This window comes from Macrosteles quadrilineatus, unplaced genomic scaffold (genome assembly GCF_028750875.1).
Source record: "Macrosteles quadrilineatus isolate MER2022 unplaced genomic scaffold, UCM_ALF_1.0 Scaffold_9__3_contigs__length_116548681, whole genome shotgun sequence".
NCBI lineage: Eukaryota > Metazoa > Arthropoda > Insecta > Hemiptera > Cicadellidae > Macrosteles > Macrosteles quadrilineatus.
Genome location: NW_026542602.1, coordinates 47,454,302 through 47,474,985, shown reverse-complemented (window position 1 = coordinate 47,474,985; position 20,684 = coordinate 47,454,302). Strand labels below are relative to the sequence as shown.

The 20,684-nt window shown below is 34.5% G+C and overlaps 1 protein-coding gene across 1 annotated transcript in view; it reads right to left on the bottom strand.

The window, feature by feature from the left end:
- The window catches only part of LOC129003414 (uncharacterized), a 57,357-nt gene that overhangs the window by 15,202 nt on the left and 21,471 nt on the right, over window positions 1-20,684 (bottom strand). Inside the window, exons 6-7 of the mRNA XM_054431706.1 lie at window positions 16,343-18,973; window positions 3,386-5,416 (exon numbers count right to left, since the gene is read on the bottom strand). Coding sequence (XP_054287681.1) covers window positions 3,386-5,416; window positions 16,343-18,973 — 4,662 coding nt within the window. The remainder of the gene's footprint in view (window positions 1-3,385; window positions 5,417-16,342; window positions 18,974-20,684) is intronic.

The following is a 20,684-nucleotide window of genomic DNA, read 5'->3' as shown; positions in this document are numbered from 1 at the left end:
AAAAAAATATGGTGCTGCACCCTGTTGGTAAATCTTATAACTTTTTAATGCATTTCCATATCATAGAACCAACTTTTTTAGTTGAAACAGCTGTTTAAATTCTTTAATTCCCTTTAAATATGAACGAGATGTTAGCCCGTCCTACGTACGGGAATTCAGTAGCCAGTTAAAACCGTGTACAATTCAGATCAGCTAGTTTACACATATAAAGACAAAGTTTCTTGCAGTTTTAATGTAAAAAATCATCTTGTAAACAAATGTTGTGTGACCAAATATGTTTTTATTCCATCATAGGCCTATACGATATGCATTTTAAATCCGTTAATTTTAAAATAAAACAGCAATTCTGCAATTTTTACGATGTGAAAAGCGTTGAAGTGAGATTTGCAGCCGATTCGCACAGACGCACACTGATTATAAGTAGCATATTGTAGAGAGAGTAATAGTCAAAATTGAGAAGTGTATAGACCTAGTCAACGATACCACCTTCCATAGCGCATACCTGCCTCTTCCATAATTATTATCACCACAATACAACTACTATACACAATTTCCAGTAGGTCTGAATAGAAACGACCTAAAACAAAACGATAATATCCAATAAAATTCACAGTACACAAACTTTGGTGTCCTAACATCAAAACGAATCGTCACACCTATCCTTTATACGAATTTCACTGCATTAATTGATAAATAAATATGCGTAAACAAAGAAAAGTAAAAACAATAACAGTTTGTTTTGAAACAGCTGTTTGGTTCAAATAACATTCATTTGAAAATAAGAACTGGTCACATGTAGCAGGAATATAAAAAGTAAACACGCTAGTAAAGCTAATGACGTAATTGTCAATGTTTATTATCTATACCGTTTTCAGTTCTATTCTTGATAATTACACACCCTCATTGAAGAAATGTACATCTTAATTTCCCATATTAGTTAACTTAAACTACAATATATTCATAGTTGAAATAAAAGTGATATTATTTTCACGTTTGGGGGCGCTGATATAGGTGCCCCCAAACGTAACCACAACTGAACACGATTTTAAGGATGGTTTGTCTAATTGCAGTATCCTAGGTCAATGTTGACGTTGTGTTCAATCTATGTCATCCATCTGTTTATCTTTGTATAAAACCCGGCTGAGGTTGTGGTCGTAATTTAAAATCGTGATTCCTGATTATTCTTGATCTTCTTTTTATGACATCAATATTTCCGGGCCTAATCCATACAAAGTTAAAGCAGACAAACATTAATTGTAAACAAAAAGCTACCATGAAAAATTAAAACATGTAAACATTGTTATTTTTCTAATCTTTCCTTGAAAAGTGGAGCAGTAAAATAATTTGCATTTATCCTTTTTTATTAAGACTCGTGTACAGAGCCTCGATTTGTACTGTGGTTTAATTAATATTGGTTTAAACTGTGGTCTAATTATCTCTACTAATCTTACTTATTTCCTATAATCAATGACAAAAATAAAATAACCTCATAGTTCCATAGTTTATATTTAACCAGCTGTTAGTTAAAACAAATTATATTGCTCTAAAAAAAATCGAAGATTACAAAGATTGCTTTAAAAAATAATTTGAACATCCTAGTATTTTACTATGTATATTTAATTAATCTGCCATCCTCTTACAGAAGAATTGAACGTATCAATGATTAGCATTACACATGGTATAAATAAGTCAATCCTAAGTATGTCTTTACATTTTTATCCAAATGCTGAATTTGTGACACAAAAGCTGAATGTTTACAGCTGTTATGTTAAGCAAATTATTTTATGCCAAAAGCTAGTTTAGAATCTTAGCGTCGGCTGCTAGACTTTTTAAAAATTAAAACTTAATTTCTAAAAAACTGGGACCCTAAACTAAAATTATGGCTTCGACATTCCCTAGTTCTCAAAATTATCTTTCTTTCAACCCAAAAATCATGAAAATCCGTCGAGTGGTTGATTCAGAATCGTTAAATAAAAAAACACACTTTCGTTTTAATATTATAGATACTCATAAGGTTAACATGGGAAATTACAGAGCCACTGGGGCGGAGCCCGAAAGGATTTTTGAAATAAGAATATGCCTATATGTTAATCGGGAATGTAAGTTATCATCATGCCAAATTTCAGCCCAATTTGTCCAGTGGTTTATGCGTGATTGAACTTCAAACACCCAAACAAACAAACAAACTTTCACATTTATAATATTAGTAAGATTTAAATGGATGGTGTTTTTGGCTTCTATAGACATCAAAAAGAAAAAGTAAATCGGTCCCGGGTCCAAGTCTTGCAATGAGACTTACGGTAAAAGCTTATTCCCTATACGGGAAATTCGATAAAACTAAACATTTAATCAACAATTTTTTTGTCTTCTGACCCCCCTAAACTTTCCCTTAAATCAAAAATGTGAGACTTTTACTTTTAAAAATAAACCACTTTCTGACTTAACAACTTTACATACAGCCTTACATTTGTTTTGTGAACTATAAATAAATTCCTCATTGCATTTAATCTTAGGGGTTTTAATTCTAGCTTTGTATTTGTTTTTGTAAGATGATATACATTTTTCAGGATATCAAAGCAGATGAGCTGGTATTTTATTCAAATCCTTGAGGAGTAATGGAGTAACCTTCATTTTCTTATTTATTAATCCTCCATGTTTTATTACGATAATCTTTCCCCAAAAACTGAATGTTATTTAGTATTTTTTAACAGTGGTATAGTCTGTGTAATTTTTACATTTTTACCTTTATAAAGGTAACAAAAGTTTTTAATGCCTGATAAATCTGAACTTTTTAAGTAGGTAGGTACCTTCAGGTAAAACATAGGTCACAACAAAGAAAAAGAAAACATTTATGAACATTTCTTAATTTAAAGTAACAACGCAACAATACACTGTGCATATTTTTGACTTTTAACTACCAGATAATCATTTTTCAGGTAGACATAGTTAGTTGACTAGCAAGTCATTGGGGGTTGTTTTGGCTAAAAGATTTAACTCAGTCTTTAAAAGGGTTAATCTGACAATAACATCCAACCAAAAACAGACTACAAGCCAACATTAATTATACATAAAGTCAGTGTTTGAAAACTTATTTAGAGGCTTGTCATATTTTTAGTTTTCAAGTTCTTTACCTCTCTTAAAAATAGTCTACATGATTTAAAAAGACATTTTATAAACATTTTTATATGAAAAAAAACTCTAAATCCCTAAAATAATACTTGAAGGTTTTTTGAAACTTAGTTAGAAGATCATCATTTTTTCAGGTTTCAAATTCTTTAACTCTCTTAAAAATAGTCTACATGGTTAAAATTAAATTTTATGTAATGAAAAAACAAAGTTGTAGAAAGAATACAGAAAGGAATCAAGCCAAGCTGTTAAATCCTTATTGTTTAGATGCTTTAATGATGTTGTCAATGTCATTGTCACTGACGTATGTCAAAATCTTCCATGTCATTTCTTCTGGTAGAGGAAACTTTAAAATGTTACTAACAACACTGATTTTGCCAAGTCGTTCTTTTGCTTTCATATAGGCAGCCCTCAAAATATTAATGTAAAGTGGAAAATCAAAATCTAAGATTGTTGAAAATATTTTCTTCCTTATGCCATCATTTGATAAGAACGTGAGATCAGAGTATTTCAATAATATGTCACTTAGAGCATTATGATTGATCTTTGTTTTCTTCATTTTTTCTATTTCAGCAGAGCAATCTAAATGGAAATGGGTGGTTAAAGAATCCTTTTCTTGAGGTAAAAATCTTGCATATTTCATTTTCACATATATCTGGTCATGAAAATATTTTCCATCTTCATACGCTATGTTCCTAAGTGATTCAGATATGGATTTAAAAGGGAAACCTGTACAGAACCAACCCCATTCCATCAGGATCCGGAAACTGTACCATCCACGGTTCGGAATGTGACAGTCATACAGTGCAAGGTCAACTGGAGTTACTCCCATTCTATCTTTCATCAGAACATATGAACCACTCATTAGAAGTGTATTAATAATAGTATTGTCATAGAAACGATTGCAAGTTTTGACTGCATAATGAAGTGCTGTGCGCCCATTGTCATCCTTGCAGTCTATATCAGCACCATTTTCTATAAGTTTCTCAACAATTTTCTTACTCCTATTTGAAACTGCAATATGAAGAAGGCTCTTACTACCACTACATTTAACATAAATATTAGCACCTTTACTTATTTGTAGATTTGCTATTGATTGACAACCTATTTCTACTGCTATTTGCAGCTGTGTGTAGCCACAGCTGTTTTTCAAGTCAATCTCACACCCCTTATCTAATAACAATGTTCCAAAGGGCGAAGGTTCAGATAAGCAGAGATGGAGTGGCGTGTTGAGTTTCCTATCCTTGGCATTGATGTCAGCTCCATATTCTATCAACAAGGATCCTCTGGCTACGAAGCAGCCAATGGCAGCCCAATGTAAAGGGGTTCTGTCAAGATCATCTCTGCAATCTACTTGGGCCCCACTTTCAATAAGAGCTTTCAATATTTTTGATTTAATACGTTTCCTCATACTTGCATGGTGAAGTGGGGTGCGGCCAATAAGATCTCTCTCATTTACCTCTGCTCCAGCTTGAAGCAATAATTCGACTGCTGTGAAGTTATTTGCATCGACAGCACAATGCAATGCTGTGTGACCTTTTTTATTTTTCTGTGGGATCACACTGCTGTTGATCAATAGATTGATCATTGGGTTGCAGTATTGACGTTGTTTCTTAGTGCATAGGACAGAGTAATGTAAAGGTGTATTACCCCAATCATCTTTGACATTGATATTTGCTCCAGATTCTAGTAGTATGGAAACACCAAATGCAAATTTGGTTTCTGCTGCTAAGTGAAGAGAAGTTTTTCCTTTTTTGTCTGCAAGGTCTAATTGTGAATCTCGTCTTATAAGCAGCTTTACAATGCTATTATTTTTCTTTGAAACAGCATAATGTAATGGTGTTCTACCAACATTGTCCTGCACATTTACTTTCGCACCATTGTCCAACAATAGCTTGACACATGGCTGAAACTCTCTTTCTACTGCTAAATGAAGTGGGGTTTGATGTAAGTGATTAGCAATGTTCAGATCTACACCTTTGTCAATCAAGAGTTCTAACAACCTTAATGACTTCTCATCATCTCCCAAAACAGCATGATGAACTGATGTGTTTCCATCAATATCCTTTGCATTTAGCATGGCATTTTTGTCTATCAATAGTTTTACAATTTCCTCAAAACCCCTTGAAATGGCACACTGCAGAGGTGTTCTTCCTCTGCAGTCCAAAGAGTCAATCTCACATTTATGATTGTTAAGCTCCAACATTGACTTTATATCGTCTACAGACAATTTGTCAATAGCATTGTGTAGAGACAATGATTCTAACCACGGAGGAGTACTCATGTTTATTTGTTGAAAGAATCACAACTACCTTTACAACATCACACACTAACACTAGGTATGTTGTGAAACATTTTGTTTTTGTGCAGATTTGAATTTTAGTTTATCACAATAAAATTTATTTTCAAAGCTTTTCAATATTTTAATCTTGATATTGAACTGTGAAAGGTCCAGCACATTTGCACATAATAATTCTTATTTCAGGACCTGAAAAGAATAAATTGAATTAAAAATAACATAATTTATTAAATGGCAAAGTTTTAAATGCAACTTTAGAGACTGAAACACATATCCTACCACCAGCGCAATTTATGTCAAAGAAAAAAAAAACTCAAACTGCTGTAGACTGAAAGCAACCACAAACACACCTTTCACAAACCTGACGCCAATCACATTGAGGTGAAACAAGCAAGGGAATGTATTGGCTTTTCTTTTACGGATCCTAGGACGGGACACTTACCCTAAATCTAATTAATCTTTTTCATAAATCATTAAAGAAAAGAGTTGCCAGATATGGCTCCCTACCACTAGCATCGGACAGTGCTACTCAAAACTCCTACCGCACCTACTATCAGATACAACCCTCAATATGGAATAAGCTGCTTCCATAAGAGTGGGGTATGGCTAGACACAAAACAAAACTACTTGCTACCAATCGGAACGACTACTGAGCCAGCTCCAGAGACAATACTTAAATTAGTATCTTGTTCGTGTTAAGGTAGCTGCTCAACATCACAATAAAGAGTGGGATTAATCAGGGGTGCCCACAAGGGGGGGCTGTGACGCAGACTGCGTCATTGAAATTCTTGGGGGGGGGCTCAAAAATTCCAAAGGGGGGGGGGGGTGGCTAAAGCTAATTGCAACAGTGTTCAACGTGACGACAATCCAAAATATATTACGAAGTCGCCATATAGAAAGTGGATTAATTAATGACAATAGCTATATTATTGAATTCAATTAGTTAAAATAGGATTTTAGGATAGTTTAGGATTCGTGTAGAAAGTTATTATTCAAGATTAGCAAGACGTGAGATCTAAGAGGGAGCGCACGGGATGGCTCAACTGATGTGATAGATAAAAGATAACGCATGTACAGACACGTCCCTCAGTCGTCCAGCTACACCGCGACTTAGCCCAGAACGCTTATTTGTTGACATAAAGCTAGTTCAAATACAATCAAGTAGCATAGGCTATAATACTTTGCACTATTGTGTAGATACTCGATTACCTGAGTTAATAGGGAGGGGGAGTAATGAAAAATACGGTTAATCCAATAGCCTATAGTATAAAAACAGAATGATGACAAACCCATTAAAACGCTGTAAACAGCCATTAACGTTACGATTTGCATTCTTATAAACGAAATTCAATATTGCACAATCATTATTATTGTGCAATAACATTATTATTTTAAAAATTTTCAAATCATTTATCTTGGTTCAGTTGTACAAACGGCAACGTTTAAAATTATAGCTAACTCAAACTCAACTAATATCTAGCCAAACACTGCATTGCTATAAATAACGTAAATATTAAAGGAACCTTTAAAAAGTGTTATAAGGTACTGCTCATGATGGACATATAGGCTACCAAGGTGCTGTATCACAGCATAAGAATTGATAGATAAGTAGGTCTGATAAAAAAAGTGTAAAATTATATTTCGAGATAACTAAAACACTCTTAAAAAAGAATGTAACGAGAACAATCTTGTTATTCTTTTTCTTTGTTCTTCTGTTCTTTAATAGGTTTCTCTTCAATTCATACACAAATTAAACAAGTCGCCATATTTAGGCCTACTAACTCATTGGCCAATCACAGCCTTACTAAAGTTACCATGGTTACTGATCACTCAATCACAGTTTACTAAGCATTATATTGTCATCATTCCACAGCTGTTGTACAGTATCTGAAATCTGTTGTGACCATCGAACTATATAACACGTTGTAGCGCACAGCAGACAGAAGTGTAAAACGGAGCAGACGATTGTTGGCGCAAGCGTTGTTTCCATTTCATTTTCATCAAAGGAGCTGTGATGTTTCTAAAGGGAGGGAGAGGGGATCGTTATATCAAGAGGAAGACGCTGACAATTCGTTAAGCAGAGGTTACGAACGCTATATGGATATTCTGGCAATAAAAAAATCTTTAAATTGAGGTGACTTATAAAACTCTAATTTTATTTATATAGAAAGATAAGTTTTCCAGTCCTGTACAACACTGATTCACGGTCTTTTCCTGATAGTCAAAATACAAGTACAACTTGATACACACGAATCTCCGGTTCCCGACCTGGATGATGGCTAGTTATTTAATTTAATTTACAGTTACATATTAGTACCCAACCCGTGACAAATCAAACCCGTTATGTAAGCCAAAGCCACACGGTTATTAATCTCACTTGGTTTTGGTTTTGCTTACATACGTGATCGGAAATGGTTAGGGCCTATACAGTATTCGTAAACAACATTGATGTAAACATATCAGTGACAGCTAGAAAAAGGAATCTTTATCAAAACAGCTGTTCGTAATTTCATATATGACGTCTTCTCTTAACAGATTATTAGTATTTCATAAATGACGTATGTAGTAAACATGGAGAAAATAAACTAGAAAAATCACACAAAATTGGGTTTTTGAACGTCCGTTATTTTATTTAAAAAATGATGAGGCCATATTTTAATGGCTATAAGGACACTCTCGCCAATCCTGTGGATACAATTAAACCATTATAATCATAATCGGTACTCTAGTTTTCTTTGTAGGCTGCGTAAAATGCCTTCTGGGCCGTGACAGACGGACACAATTTGAGATAAGACATGTTTCAACTTCTTCAATGTATAAAACGTAAAAATAACCCAAAATATGTATAATTCTGAGCAATGTACAGACAAAACTATAACTTTATTTAAATAGATTGGTTTGAATTTTAAATATCTAATAAAATTTATAAAACTTCTTTTATAGTTTTACAAATAGTGCTGGGCGGGGAAATAATGTTTCTCATTTGTTGTGTACATCATTTATGGTGGGGGGGGGGCTGTTTCTCAATTGGGGGGGGGTGCGTCATGAGTCTAGGGGGGGATGGGCACCCCTGGATTAATAATATTCATCTTCATGCCATTTTTGTGAAGAAGGTAGGCATGTACAAGCTCTAAAAACCAAACTCCCGTGCTGTCAGTGAAATTGTGTCAAGTCAAGACGTTGATGTGGAAGAAATTAGAGAACCTGACAATTCCATCAATGGTGATGATGCATCAGTAGCTGATGAAAAATACTACACGTAAAGGTTAAAGAGGCGTAACTACCAGTTTCTTGGTTGATTTTCCTAACAACGTTAACATATGACTTCATGAGTTTTAGGGTCTGACTTAGGGGAGGTACGAATGAGGCATTTAGTTCAAAATTCCTCCGTGAACAGCGCTGTAGTAGAGAGCACTTTGGCAATGAAGGTTTACTAATCGCAAAAATAGTTCTGTTCATAAAATAAAATTGTAAATGTCTCAAATTCAATTTTATAATTTTTTTAATTATAAAATTAAACTATCATAACCTAACCGAACTAACCAAACTTGCTGATAAAAAAATAATATAACAAAAGTTTAGTAATAGGAAAAATAATTCTGTTTATTAAATAAAACTAGAATTTGCTCAATTAAAATTTTATAATGACTTAATAATAAAATTAAACTGTAATAACCGAACCAAACCAACCAAACTTGCTGATAATAAAAAAATCTTGGACAAAAAGTAAATGCTACCATCAGGATTCGAACCCGGGACCTACAGTATATCAGCCCGGTACGCTAACCATTAGACCACTGAGGCCGACGGCTACGGACCGTTTTGTTACGGTAATGGCGTTCCCTCAGCTAAAAAGAAGCCCACAGCTGTCATCATAGCCTCTTTTATACCTCCCCTGAGTAAATACCTGAGTTTTGGACTCATGTCTTAGACTCATGATCAATTTTGTAATAATTAATATTAACTGAATTATTTAATCTTAATTAATTTGTCATATTTAGTTTTTCAAAAATAAATTTGTCCTTTTCTCATAAACTGTCGGTTGCATTGATTTTATTGTGCTTTTCTTCTATTCTGCATCCTAAGAAACATAGAAAACAACACCCCACTTGCTTGGATCCCATAGATAAAAATGTTCTCAACCTCCATAAACTTTAACCCCCATAAAATGGTTCTTCCACCACCATAATCACTAGGGCCTCTTCAGGTTTCAAAACCTAATGTTAGGTACTACGTTTCCTGCAAGATTCATGAACGGACCAAATTATATGTTTTCTACTAGGCCTAGTCTTTTAGTAGAATTTTACATGTACTAATAAGCAAAACTTTCAAGCATTCAAATATAAAAATCTATTATAGGACAAAGAATGTGTTTCTAATTCATAAATAACAAAATTTAAAAAGGAAATATAGCCACTCAAGCACAAGACATAAACAAATGTACTGAATATTATAACCAAAATAATTTCAAACAAAATGAATATGATAAATCCTACATTAGACAAACAAGCCGAAGTTTTAAAAACAGATTTAAAGAACATATTCAAGCCTGAGATGAGGAAACAGAAATCCATCTTCACAGAACATTTTATACAAATCTATATATTACTCCAATCATCATCAGACCTACTAGGCAAATGTAAAAAAATTAGTGGTATTCTTAATTAACGTTATTTACCATTTAGTTATCTCTACAGTACTCGTTTTACAAATACTTTTTGGATAGTTGAGCACAAAAACACAGACAGCACATTGTTGAACCAGTTTAAAATTAACCTTTGGTTTAAGTTTTAGTTGTAATCTTATCTTATCTTATCTTACTAATATTATAAAAGTGAAAGTTTGTGTGTTTGTTTGTTTGTTTTTTTGTTTGTGTGTTTGAAGTTCACTCATGCAACGACTGGAGACGGATTGGGCTGAAATTTGGCATGATGATAGCTTACATTCCCGTTTAACATATAGGCATACTCTTATCTCAAAAATCCTTTCGGGCTCTGCCCCAGTGGCTCTGTAATTCCCCATGTTAACCTTATGAGTATTCATATTTAAAGGGAATTAAAGAATTTAGTCAGCTGTTTCAACTAAAAAAGTTGGTTCTATGATTTACAATAGCATTAAAAAGTTATAAGGTTTACCTACAGAGTGCAGCACGTAGATGTACTGACAACACATAACAGTCATTTTTTTTTTTTTTTTTAAGATTTTATTAACCGATCAGCATTTCATTGCTATACAGGTTAGGTATAATATAAGAAAGACAAAGATAACATTATTAATTACATTAACATGGATAGAGGTCAGCTTAGCCCCTCAGGCACTTATTGTCACTGTTTTAGCGGGTCGGACTGTAAAGGCACTGTCCACCTATGAAACACAAATCAATGAAAAAAAAAAATGGTTATAATAAAACATCTTGAGGCAATCTGGGTTTTAGTCGGAGTCTCTGGATTTCAGAAGGTTGGCCTGTGTTATAAAATCCAATGCTGCTGGTCAATGGAAGTTTTGTAAACAATTTTGATGTAGCTTTCTTGATAAAATCTTCTATAGGTTTTATTCCCAGTTCTAAATGTATTTGACGGGTTCGAAAATACCAGGGACATTTTAGAATTATCCTTAAAACTTTATTTTGAAATGTTTGCAGTTTGCGAATTGAGCTTGATGAAGCAGTTCCCCATACTGGGCAGGCGTATAACAATAGTGGACGTAGAAGAGTTTTGTATAAAAGGGTTCCATTCTTCATAGACATACATGATTTTTTGTTGATTAAAGGAAACAATTTTGATAATCTGCCATAAGCCAAATTTAATTTTTTATTAATATGAAATTTCCAATTTAACTTTCGGTCGAAGTATACACCTAAATATTTTATTGCTTGGTCAGGAGGGTTCCATGCAATCTGTTCACCTAGAATTTCTAAATTTGGAGGGTCTAACGGTTTTCGGAGGGTAAAAATCTTCGCTTCACTCTTCATCGGATTTATGGCTATTCTCCATTTTGTGAACCAGTCCATCAAATCGTTTAAGGAAATTTGAATGTTATTGGCCACAACTTCGATGTCATGGTGTGTAGAGTAGAGAAGGGTGTCATCAGCAAACACGGCTGTTTGGACATGGTTTGACAATGGCAAATCAGAGGTGTAAATGTTATATAATAGGGGTGAAAGAATTGCTCCCTGTGGGACTCCGGCTTGAATTGGTCTGGCAGTTGATAGGGAGCCATCAATATTAACTGAAAACGTTCTGTCTTCAAGGAAGCTTTCAATAATTCCCTGTAGGTAGGAGGGGACTCCGAACTTTCTTAGTTTATACAACAAACCATCGTGCCAAACACGGTCAAAGGCCTGACTTACATCAAGAAAAACTGCAGCAGTATGACATTTTCTTTCAAATCCTTTAATGATGTCTTCAGAAACTCTTAAAAGTTGATGTGTCGTGGAATGTTGGGAGCGAAAACCAAACTGATGAGGAGGTATTAGGGAAGCACTATCTACGTAGGAGTCTAGCCGTTGTTTAATGATTTTTTCAAACAATTTAGACAATGTGGGGAGGAGGCTAATCGGGCGATAACTATTTACTTGCGATGCAGGCTTTCCAGGTTTGTGGATGACAATTATGAGAGAATGTTTCCACATTCGCGGGAAGTATGATTTTGTGAGACAGGCATTGAACAGAGAAGCAAGGAAAGCAAGTCCTTTTCGTGGTAGATTATGTAAAATAATGTTAGGTATTCCGTCGTGTCCAGGAGTTTTCTTGATTCTTAGCGACTTGATGAAGTTAGAGATTTCAGATGGAGAAGTATATTTAATTGGCCGTTCCACCGTGATAAGTGGGCAGGAATTAACTGTGGCAACATGAGCTGAAAATTCAGGGTCTTGAAATTCATCATTCGGACGAAATGAACGCTGATAGTAATCGGCTAAAACATTAGCTTTGTCCGTTTTGCTTTCATATACCTGACCATTGTTTATTAAACTGGGTACTGGGGTGCGTTCTTTCAATATTCGTTTAGTTGCGAGCCATAAGGAGTTGTTGTCATCAGAGGACAGATTTGATACATATTTGTTATAAGATTCGTATCTGAATCGGTCTAATTCCCACTTGACTCGTCTAATGAGCTGATTATATCTTCTGCGAAAAGAAGGAGTTCTGTAGCGTTGCCATAATCTTCTATGTCTATTCTTCAAATTAATAAGGGACAGGATGTATCGAGGAATCGAGGAAAACGATTTGTTAGGTTTAAACTGACGAACCGTTGCTTGTTCTACTGAGTGACGAATGGAAGTGACAAACAAATCGATAGCCTCATCTATTTGGGTTTTATCTTTTAGTTGGCGAGGAAGGAGAAAATTTTCATGAAAGCATTCTTTAAACTTTTCCCAGTCGATTACTCCTTTAATAAGTTTTTCGTTTGGAAGTTCTATTTCAGGTGGTTCGTCAAATGAAAGAATGACTGGTAGATGATCGGAATCAAGGTCAATTAGTGGTCCATCATCATCAGCTGTCCACATAACAGTCATAAGAAAGCAGTTTTAGGTGTACATCTGGAATGGTAACATAATAAAAAATAAACCCCCTCCCCACAGCAAATCTGCAGACCTAGCAAACAGTGACTTAGGTTTGCTGACTTTCATTACCAATAAACAAAAATAAAATATTGATGACAGGTGTTTTGAACTAAACAATAACAAAAAGATGTGATACAATGAGAATTGTCATAGTATAATGGTTTACAATTATGTTTAAGTTTTTATTTTCATAAGGTTGTGTGTTTCATTTCATTTCATTTCAATATCTTTATTCAACAATTGTACATTGTACATTGAATAGTGTCAGATTCCTAACCTAGTAAATAAAGTTATAAGCTAAAATTACAATTTATATAATACTAAGAAACTAAAAATAAAAAACTAAAAATAAAATCAGGTTAATTGGGGAAACACCTCTTTAATGGAGTAGGGAGCGATTTCTATGAGATAATTTTTTAATTTGTTTTTAAATTTGATTGAGTTGCCAATGGGTTTTAAATGATTTGGAAGAAACCGTAAAAATCTTCTTCCGGCACAGGTGGGCTTTTTATTTGAAAATAAAAGATGGTTGCGACTATTTTCTCTTAGGGCTTTTCCTCTTGTATTGTAGCATAATTGTGCGTTATCTGATATACTTTCTTTCGCTATGAGAGCAGTTTCAAAAATGTATTGGGCAAACACAGTTAATATTTTAAAATTTTTGAAATGAATTTTAACACATTCATCATTTTTTAGTCCCATCATTGTTCTTAATGCCCTTTGCTGTAATTTTAAGATTCGATTAAGATTTTTCTTAGTTGTAGCTCCATATAAAGATATACCGTATGAAATGTGGCTATGGACAAGAGAATGATATATTGTTTTTAAAGTATTGATATTACATAGATATGACATCTTTTTCAAAGCAAATATCCCTGAATTTATCTTTGAGCAAACATGATTGACGTGGTCCTGCCAGGATAGATGTTTATCAACTTTTAAACCTAAAAAATTTATTTTTTCAACTTGTTTGATTTCATCGGAATCCAAAATAATCAACGGTTCTATTTTGTTTTTACATTGCTTAGTTGAAAATGATATAAAATTAGTTTTACTTTTGTTTATTTTGAGATTGTTGGATAGTAAGTAATTTTTAATATTTGCAAGTTCTATAAAGGTATCTATTTCGATATGTTCTACTGTTTTTCCTGTAATTTTTAAGTTAATGTCATCAGCATATAAACACATATTTCCACAAGGTACACACGACAGAACATTTGGAATCTTATCAATGTAGCAAAGGAATAAAACAGGGCCTAGTATTGAACCCTGAGGGACACCAAAGTGATTAAGTTTTATTTCTGATCTGTTTTTTACCAGCCAATTATTTTTATTAGACATGATTTCAACGTATTGCTTTCTTTCCGATAAATATGATTTGAACCACGCCAAAATGTGACCTCTTACTCCCATATCTTCTAGTTTGAGTATTAGAGTTTGGTGACATACCCTATCAAAAGCCTTCGTAAGGTCCATTGATATTCCTATAACATTTTCGTGGCTATCAATTGAATTTATTATACTCTCAAAAAAACTTGAAGCAGCTGTAATTGTTGATCTGCCTGAGCGAAAACCATGTTGGCCACTAAATAGAAGGTTGTTATTTTCTAGAAAAGACACTAGCCTAATTTTCATTGCCTTTTCAAATAATTTTGAAATAACTGGCAAAAGTGATATTGGTCGATAGTTTTCTACGCACTGAGGGTCCCCCTTTTTGAAAATAGGCACAACCTTAGCAACTTTTAATAATTTTGGAAAATGACCGGATATAAAAGATGAATTAATTAAATGAGTAAAAATTGGAACTAGTTCTTGTTTTGTATATTTTATTACTTTAACGGGAATTTCGTCGTGCCCACGTGAAGGTTTGTTACTTAAAGAGTTTATCAGTTTTTCTACTTCCTCACATGAAACAGGTTCACATCGAAATAATGTTTTAGATTTGACACAATTTGTTAGTACTGGCTGGTGATTATCTAACAACTTATTACAGTTTACAGAACCATTCTTTCCAGATAAACTTACAAAGTAGTCATTTAGTACATTAGATATTGCCCTGGGATCTGCAATAGTTGTTCCTTTGTACGCAATGGTCATGTCATTTACTAAGTTATTTTCTTTGTTACCTACTTCTTTATTTATAATTTTCCAGGTTGTTTTCATAACATTATCCGAGTTATTTATTTTTTTATCGTAGTGTAATCTTTTAGTTTTGTTTGCCGATTTTTTAAAAGTCTTCATTTTTGTTTTACAGAGGTTAGACAAGTTTTCGTCTTTTAATAATCTAGCTAATTTTGATGATTCCACGATTTCGTTGAATTCCTCCTTTAATGAATAAGTATACCACTCTTTACTGTTAGTTTGTTTCTTTATTACTTGTTTTGGAAATGCTGTGATAAAATGTGATTTGAAAATTTTATAAAATGTTTCGTATTTTTGTTCACAGTTTGCATTAAAAACTTCAAACCAGGACTCGTTTTGTAATGATATTTTGAAATTAATTAGATTTTCATCAGATAGGTTATAGTCTAAATACTTCAGTGACTCGTTTTTCCATGTTTTTTTGATTAATTTATCAAGGGTCAAAATTTGAGCATCATGATCAGATAGATATGTAACCAGTCCCTCTATTTTTAGATTAGATTTGGGAATATTTGTCAAAAAGTTGTCTATTGCAGATTCCGAGGGCCCTACTACCCTTGTGGGAAAATCAACCAAATATTGCATTCCATGTCTAACTAGAACAGAGTTTAGATCCGTGGCATTCCTATCATTTCCTAATGTGTTAATATTTATGTCACCAGCCACTATAACATATTTATTCCTAGCTAGTACAATATCTAATAGCTTACTTAGCCTGTCTAAAAAAATTGGAACTTTAGAAATTGGTGATCTGTAAACTGCAACCAACAAGAATGATTCAGTATCGGATTTAAAACAAACCATGCTGCTCTCAAACTGTTTGTCTTCATGTAAGGATAACACTTCAGGAATAACAACTGGACTCCACTTCACAGCTCCACGCGCAAAGATGGCAACACCCCCTCCCGTCGTGGTGGTGCGGCAGTAATGAGAAAGTAATTTAAATTTATTTACATGCAATCTGGATATCTCATTTTGATTTAATTTATGCTCTGTTAAAACTACTATATCGGGGTTACTTTCGTTTAAAATAATTTCTAGTGGTTCGATGCGGCTTGCTAAATGTTGAATGTTCTGATGGAATATTTTTATTTTATTGTTATTTTTATTGATAAAAATGTTTTTGGGCGGTGTTATTTTTCTTCCATCCCTAGCACGAGCGGGGAGTTTAAAGTGGAGTCCCGTGTGTTATTTTCGGATGGAAATACTACAATAGGGCTTGCACTCCCCACTTCACTGATAGAGACTTTTTCACTGATCCCTCCCCCACTGTATTCTTCTGCAGACTCCTCAGGGCTGGCAGACGCTTGTTCGACATCCTGTACTGTTGTGGATGCAGGTAGTGGCGATGGTGATGCCTGTGGTTGTGACTGCTCCTGCCCTGCTGTGATGTTGGTGGTAGGTGGTGTTGAGATGTTGTACCTCCTTAGCTCCTCAGCAATGTCCTTTCGTAGCTGATTCACAAACTCATTGTGTTTTAGTCCTCTTCTGAGATGTCTGGTAGCTCGCTCATCATCCACAATAACTTTGACTGAGACTTTTGTGCTGCGGTGAAACTGAACAATATGTTTCGCAAACACGCTTGTAGGAATCTGGTCACGTATGCATCCCAGGGGAGAACAAATCAGTTCCTGCAGGTTCTTACTTTTGAAATCTGTTATGAGCTGATTATGTGCCTCCGCATAGTCTGATATACTAGGTTTTTCGCAGTATCTATTTTTAGTTATAAGACTATAAACAAGTGCCCCATTCGGAGTGTTTTGTAAAGCCAAAGCTTTGCTCACACATTGCGCTTTTGTTGGTCTACCAAACCTATTGCGGAAGATGACTGCCACTCCTTGGCTCATCTGTCTTTGGTCTCCAAAATCACCCGATATACAGTGGGCGAAAGCAACAGACGACTTGTTTTGATTTTCCGAAATAACGCTGTCCATATTTCCTTCAAGAACTTGAATTTGGCTATCGGGTATTTCAGTAGATACTACATTCGAATGGTTAACATCTTTAGTAGAACAAACAGATGCAACATGACGTGTTACTACAGGGGATGGCAATGTATTAGATGCGTTGTTTTGTTTAGTTTTATTTTCATGTAGGAATTCATTAGTTAGCCTTATTATTTGCTTGGCTATACACTTTTTCCCCTTACTGTTCAAGTGCAGGCCATGTCGAGTGTGGTACCAGCGCTGGAGGAGATGCAGATCAAGAGTTTTAGCTTGAGGGAAATCTGCGAGCATACGTCTTATCATTAAATTTGTGTCATTTATAAACTTATTTTCAGGGCTTTCTGGTGTTAGATCGTATCTGTTAGGTATAGTAGACAGAATGAGATTTGTGTGCTCAAACTTGGGAAGAGCCTCTGTCAGATACTGACAAACTGGATTTATTGGCGCTCGAATGACTGAACTAGTGATGTCATTTGTTCCTGCTAGAATAACGATACAATCTTCCTTTGTGTAAGTTTTGAAATAGGCAGAATTCATAACTTGGTGTAGTATTGGCTTAATAGGGGCCCCTGGCTGACAGTGGTTAATAATTTGGAGAACAGTACTAGCTCCGTGTTTTGTATGTTCGATGAATGCAGCTAAGTCTCTTCCCTGGCTGTCACTTGAGATGGATAACTTGTGGGAGTCTGATCGAGGAGCTGATACGTGTTTCTTCATTGGACCGGGCCTTGTATGTTTTGTTTTGTTTACATTGTTCTTCTTAGTGGTGGTTTCTGGAAGGTCGCTATTAACAGAGACTACATTCGATTGCGGTATTTCTGCTATTACGTCCAGAACTTCAAATCGGTTTTTAGTTACTAATTTTACATTAGGTTTGGACTTTTTTGTTTTAGATATAGTCTTTTTCGAGGGGATTGTCCTCCACTTATAGCGATTTTCATTTATTTGACTTTGTGATGCTGTCGCAATGTTGCAGTTGGGGACACCATTTGGTTTTACGGCTCCAGAATACCAGTCCGCAAAAGTTGAACCAATATTTCTTTTACAAAAGTGGTCTGCAATGTACTTAGTGTTAGCCAGTACATGGATCCCACATTCAAATGTCTGTTTCTGCTGGACACAGGGCATTTCGATCACGTTATCGGATTGTATTCCAAGTTTCGCAGCAACAGATTTTGCATTCTTCATATTCATAGAGTGGACAGAGTCAAAGTGATATGCGGCTTTGTTTATCCTATCTAAGAATAATAAACTCCAATGAGATCCAGTGTCTTCTGCTCCCCCGTCTGTGCAATCGCTTAAGCATAGAAATACATATTTACAGTTCTGGTATGATGTTAGCTTTAAGCTTTCTTCATAGATGTCTTGTGTACCGAGAGTAATAGTAAGGGTCACGGAGGGTCCTAAGAATAAAACATCTTTGTTGCCTAGGTTGTCCGACATGGCAGCGAAATAGTCGTTAAGGACAGAGTCATCTACCCATTTATCCTTGCCCCAGGACTTCTGTGACTGTAGTTTCAAAATATCGCATTTCATTGTGTCTAAATAAGATTTTAGTCCAGATATAGTAACATCTTTATTTTTGCTCTTTTCAACCAAGTTTTCATACTGCGAGTTAGCTTTCCTGATTTGTTGTTGTAAGTCCAAATTTTCTGCAAGTAAGCAGTTATTTCTAGCAACGATGGTGTTATGTTGCAAATCCAGTTCTTTAATTTTATTTTTAAGTTTAAGCTTCTCAGTGTTTTCAGCATCCTGAATTGTAAATGAGTGGTTTAGATCAGAGGATCTTAATTTCTTTTCTTCATCTAATTTGTGTTCTAACACAGTGTTCTCTCTGAGAGATAGGTCTAGTTGGCTTGTCTTCTCATTGTTTTCAAGCATCACCTCGTCACAATGCTTTATTAGTGATTCTAGTTCACATGTTAAATTACTTAAATCTATTTCTGGGCAATTCGCTTTGATTTTATTTATTTCAAAACAAATAGCTGATATATAGTCGGTCATACTATTTTTGTAGTCTGGAGATTCAATGACAATTTCCTCAAGTTTTTTCATATTTTATAGCTTAAGTAAAATAAGCACGGAACAATGAGTGATTTGTAAATGAATGAAGGATGGTTCTATGAATGGCAGCGTAGCGATAATAGCTCTGGAGTTCAGGTGCCGAGAGATAAGGATTGCGGTCGCTGATAAGGCGGGTTTGTTGATTAGTGGTGGTATCTGCAGTCCAGATTTTGAAGCTCTTCAGAACAGAGGGAAATGTCTCATTATATTGTTGGCAGCAAGTCTTCAAAGTGCGCATGCGCCAACTTTGAAATAACGGTCGTGGACCACTTCAATTTGTAAAACTTGTAATAGGTTAGATTATAAAGACGTTGTAATAGTGTTCAGAATTGTGTAATCGTCCGTTATTAATGTAGTATTACGTGCAAAACACTTACGATAGATGGTTTCATAGGAGTAAACAGTAATAGAGTACGTCAGAACGGTAAAATAAGAGATTTTGCGGCACTTGTAAAAACTGTGTAGCTATAAGGCAGATCAGCTTGTTTAGAATTTGTTTGTTTGTTGTAGAAAATTTGTTTGTTTTCTTTCAAACTACTATACATTTTTCAACTGTGATATGTTTTCAAACTATGCTTTAGGCAATAAATAATGATATTATCTTACTGTGGTCACTGCCAAGCATCCACATTTTAAGCCTTCTCTATTGGTTTATACTATAATACTCTGTTTATTTCTCTTTCTGCTTCATATTGGTTATACCATCGCAGGTGAAGCCGCGGGTACAAGCTAGTATTTAAATAAAATTAAGTGGCGACGACAAACCATATTATGGTGAAATGAGTTGCGAGTAATATAATCTAGTGAAGGGTTTGTTCTTGTAGTGAAACAACAACTAACTGCTGTTAGCGAATTTTGGTACTACGACAGTGGTAAAATAGGCCTTATGGTGCCGCCTTAGAGTATTCATCTAACATCAAACAAAACCTGCATCAATAATTACTAATTTACTTAAATACTGGAATAATTTCTTTAACCCTAGCAGTGGCCAATGTTAGAAGTGGGGAATGGCCAACCCATTTTGGCGATTTTGCAGACCATTTTTTGAAAATTCGTAAAAATTCAACCGTACAAGTAAACCTAGCCAACCTCATATTCATTTTGTTCGGAAAGAACAGGAGAATCTAGAAATAATATCATAATGATTTAGACAGTGTATTTTATCGGTAAAGTGAAAAAAAAAAAAAATTGAATCTTTTTTTGAAATTTCAAAAGCGGCCTCTGCATTTTTTTTCTACGGATTTTTTTATGGGAAATTCATTATATACATTTTGTAGACAATCTAATTCCCTACATAGAAATATATAACATGTTAGGAAAATATTTTTTTATAAGTTTTTGGGGCGAAATATAATGACAAAAGGAGAATCGAAAAAATTGAAAGCCGTGCAGTGTTAGTTTATGTTGTAAAAAGTTCTATAATATATGTGTATACTAATAATGATATATACATGTTTGTAAAGCTAATGAAGTAAGGAATCAAAAAAAGTCATAAAGTTTATGGTAAAAATAATTTTTTACCTATAAACATACGTATATAAAA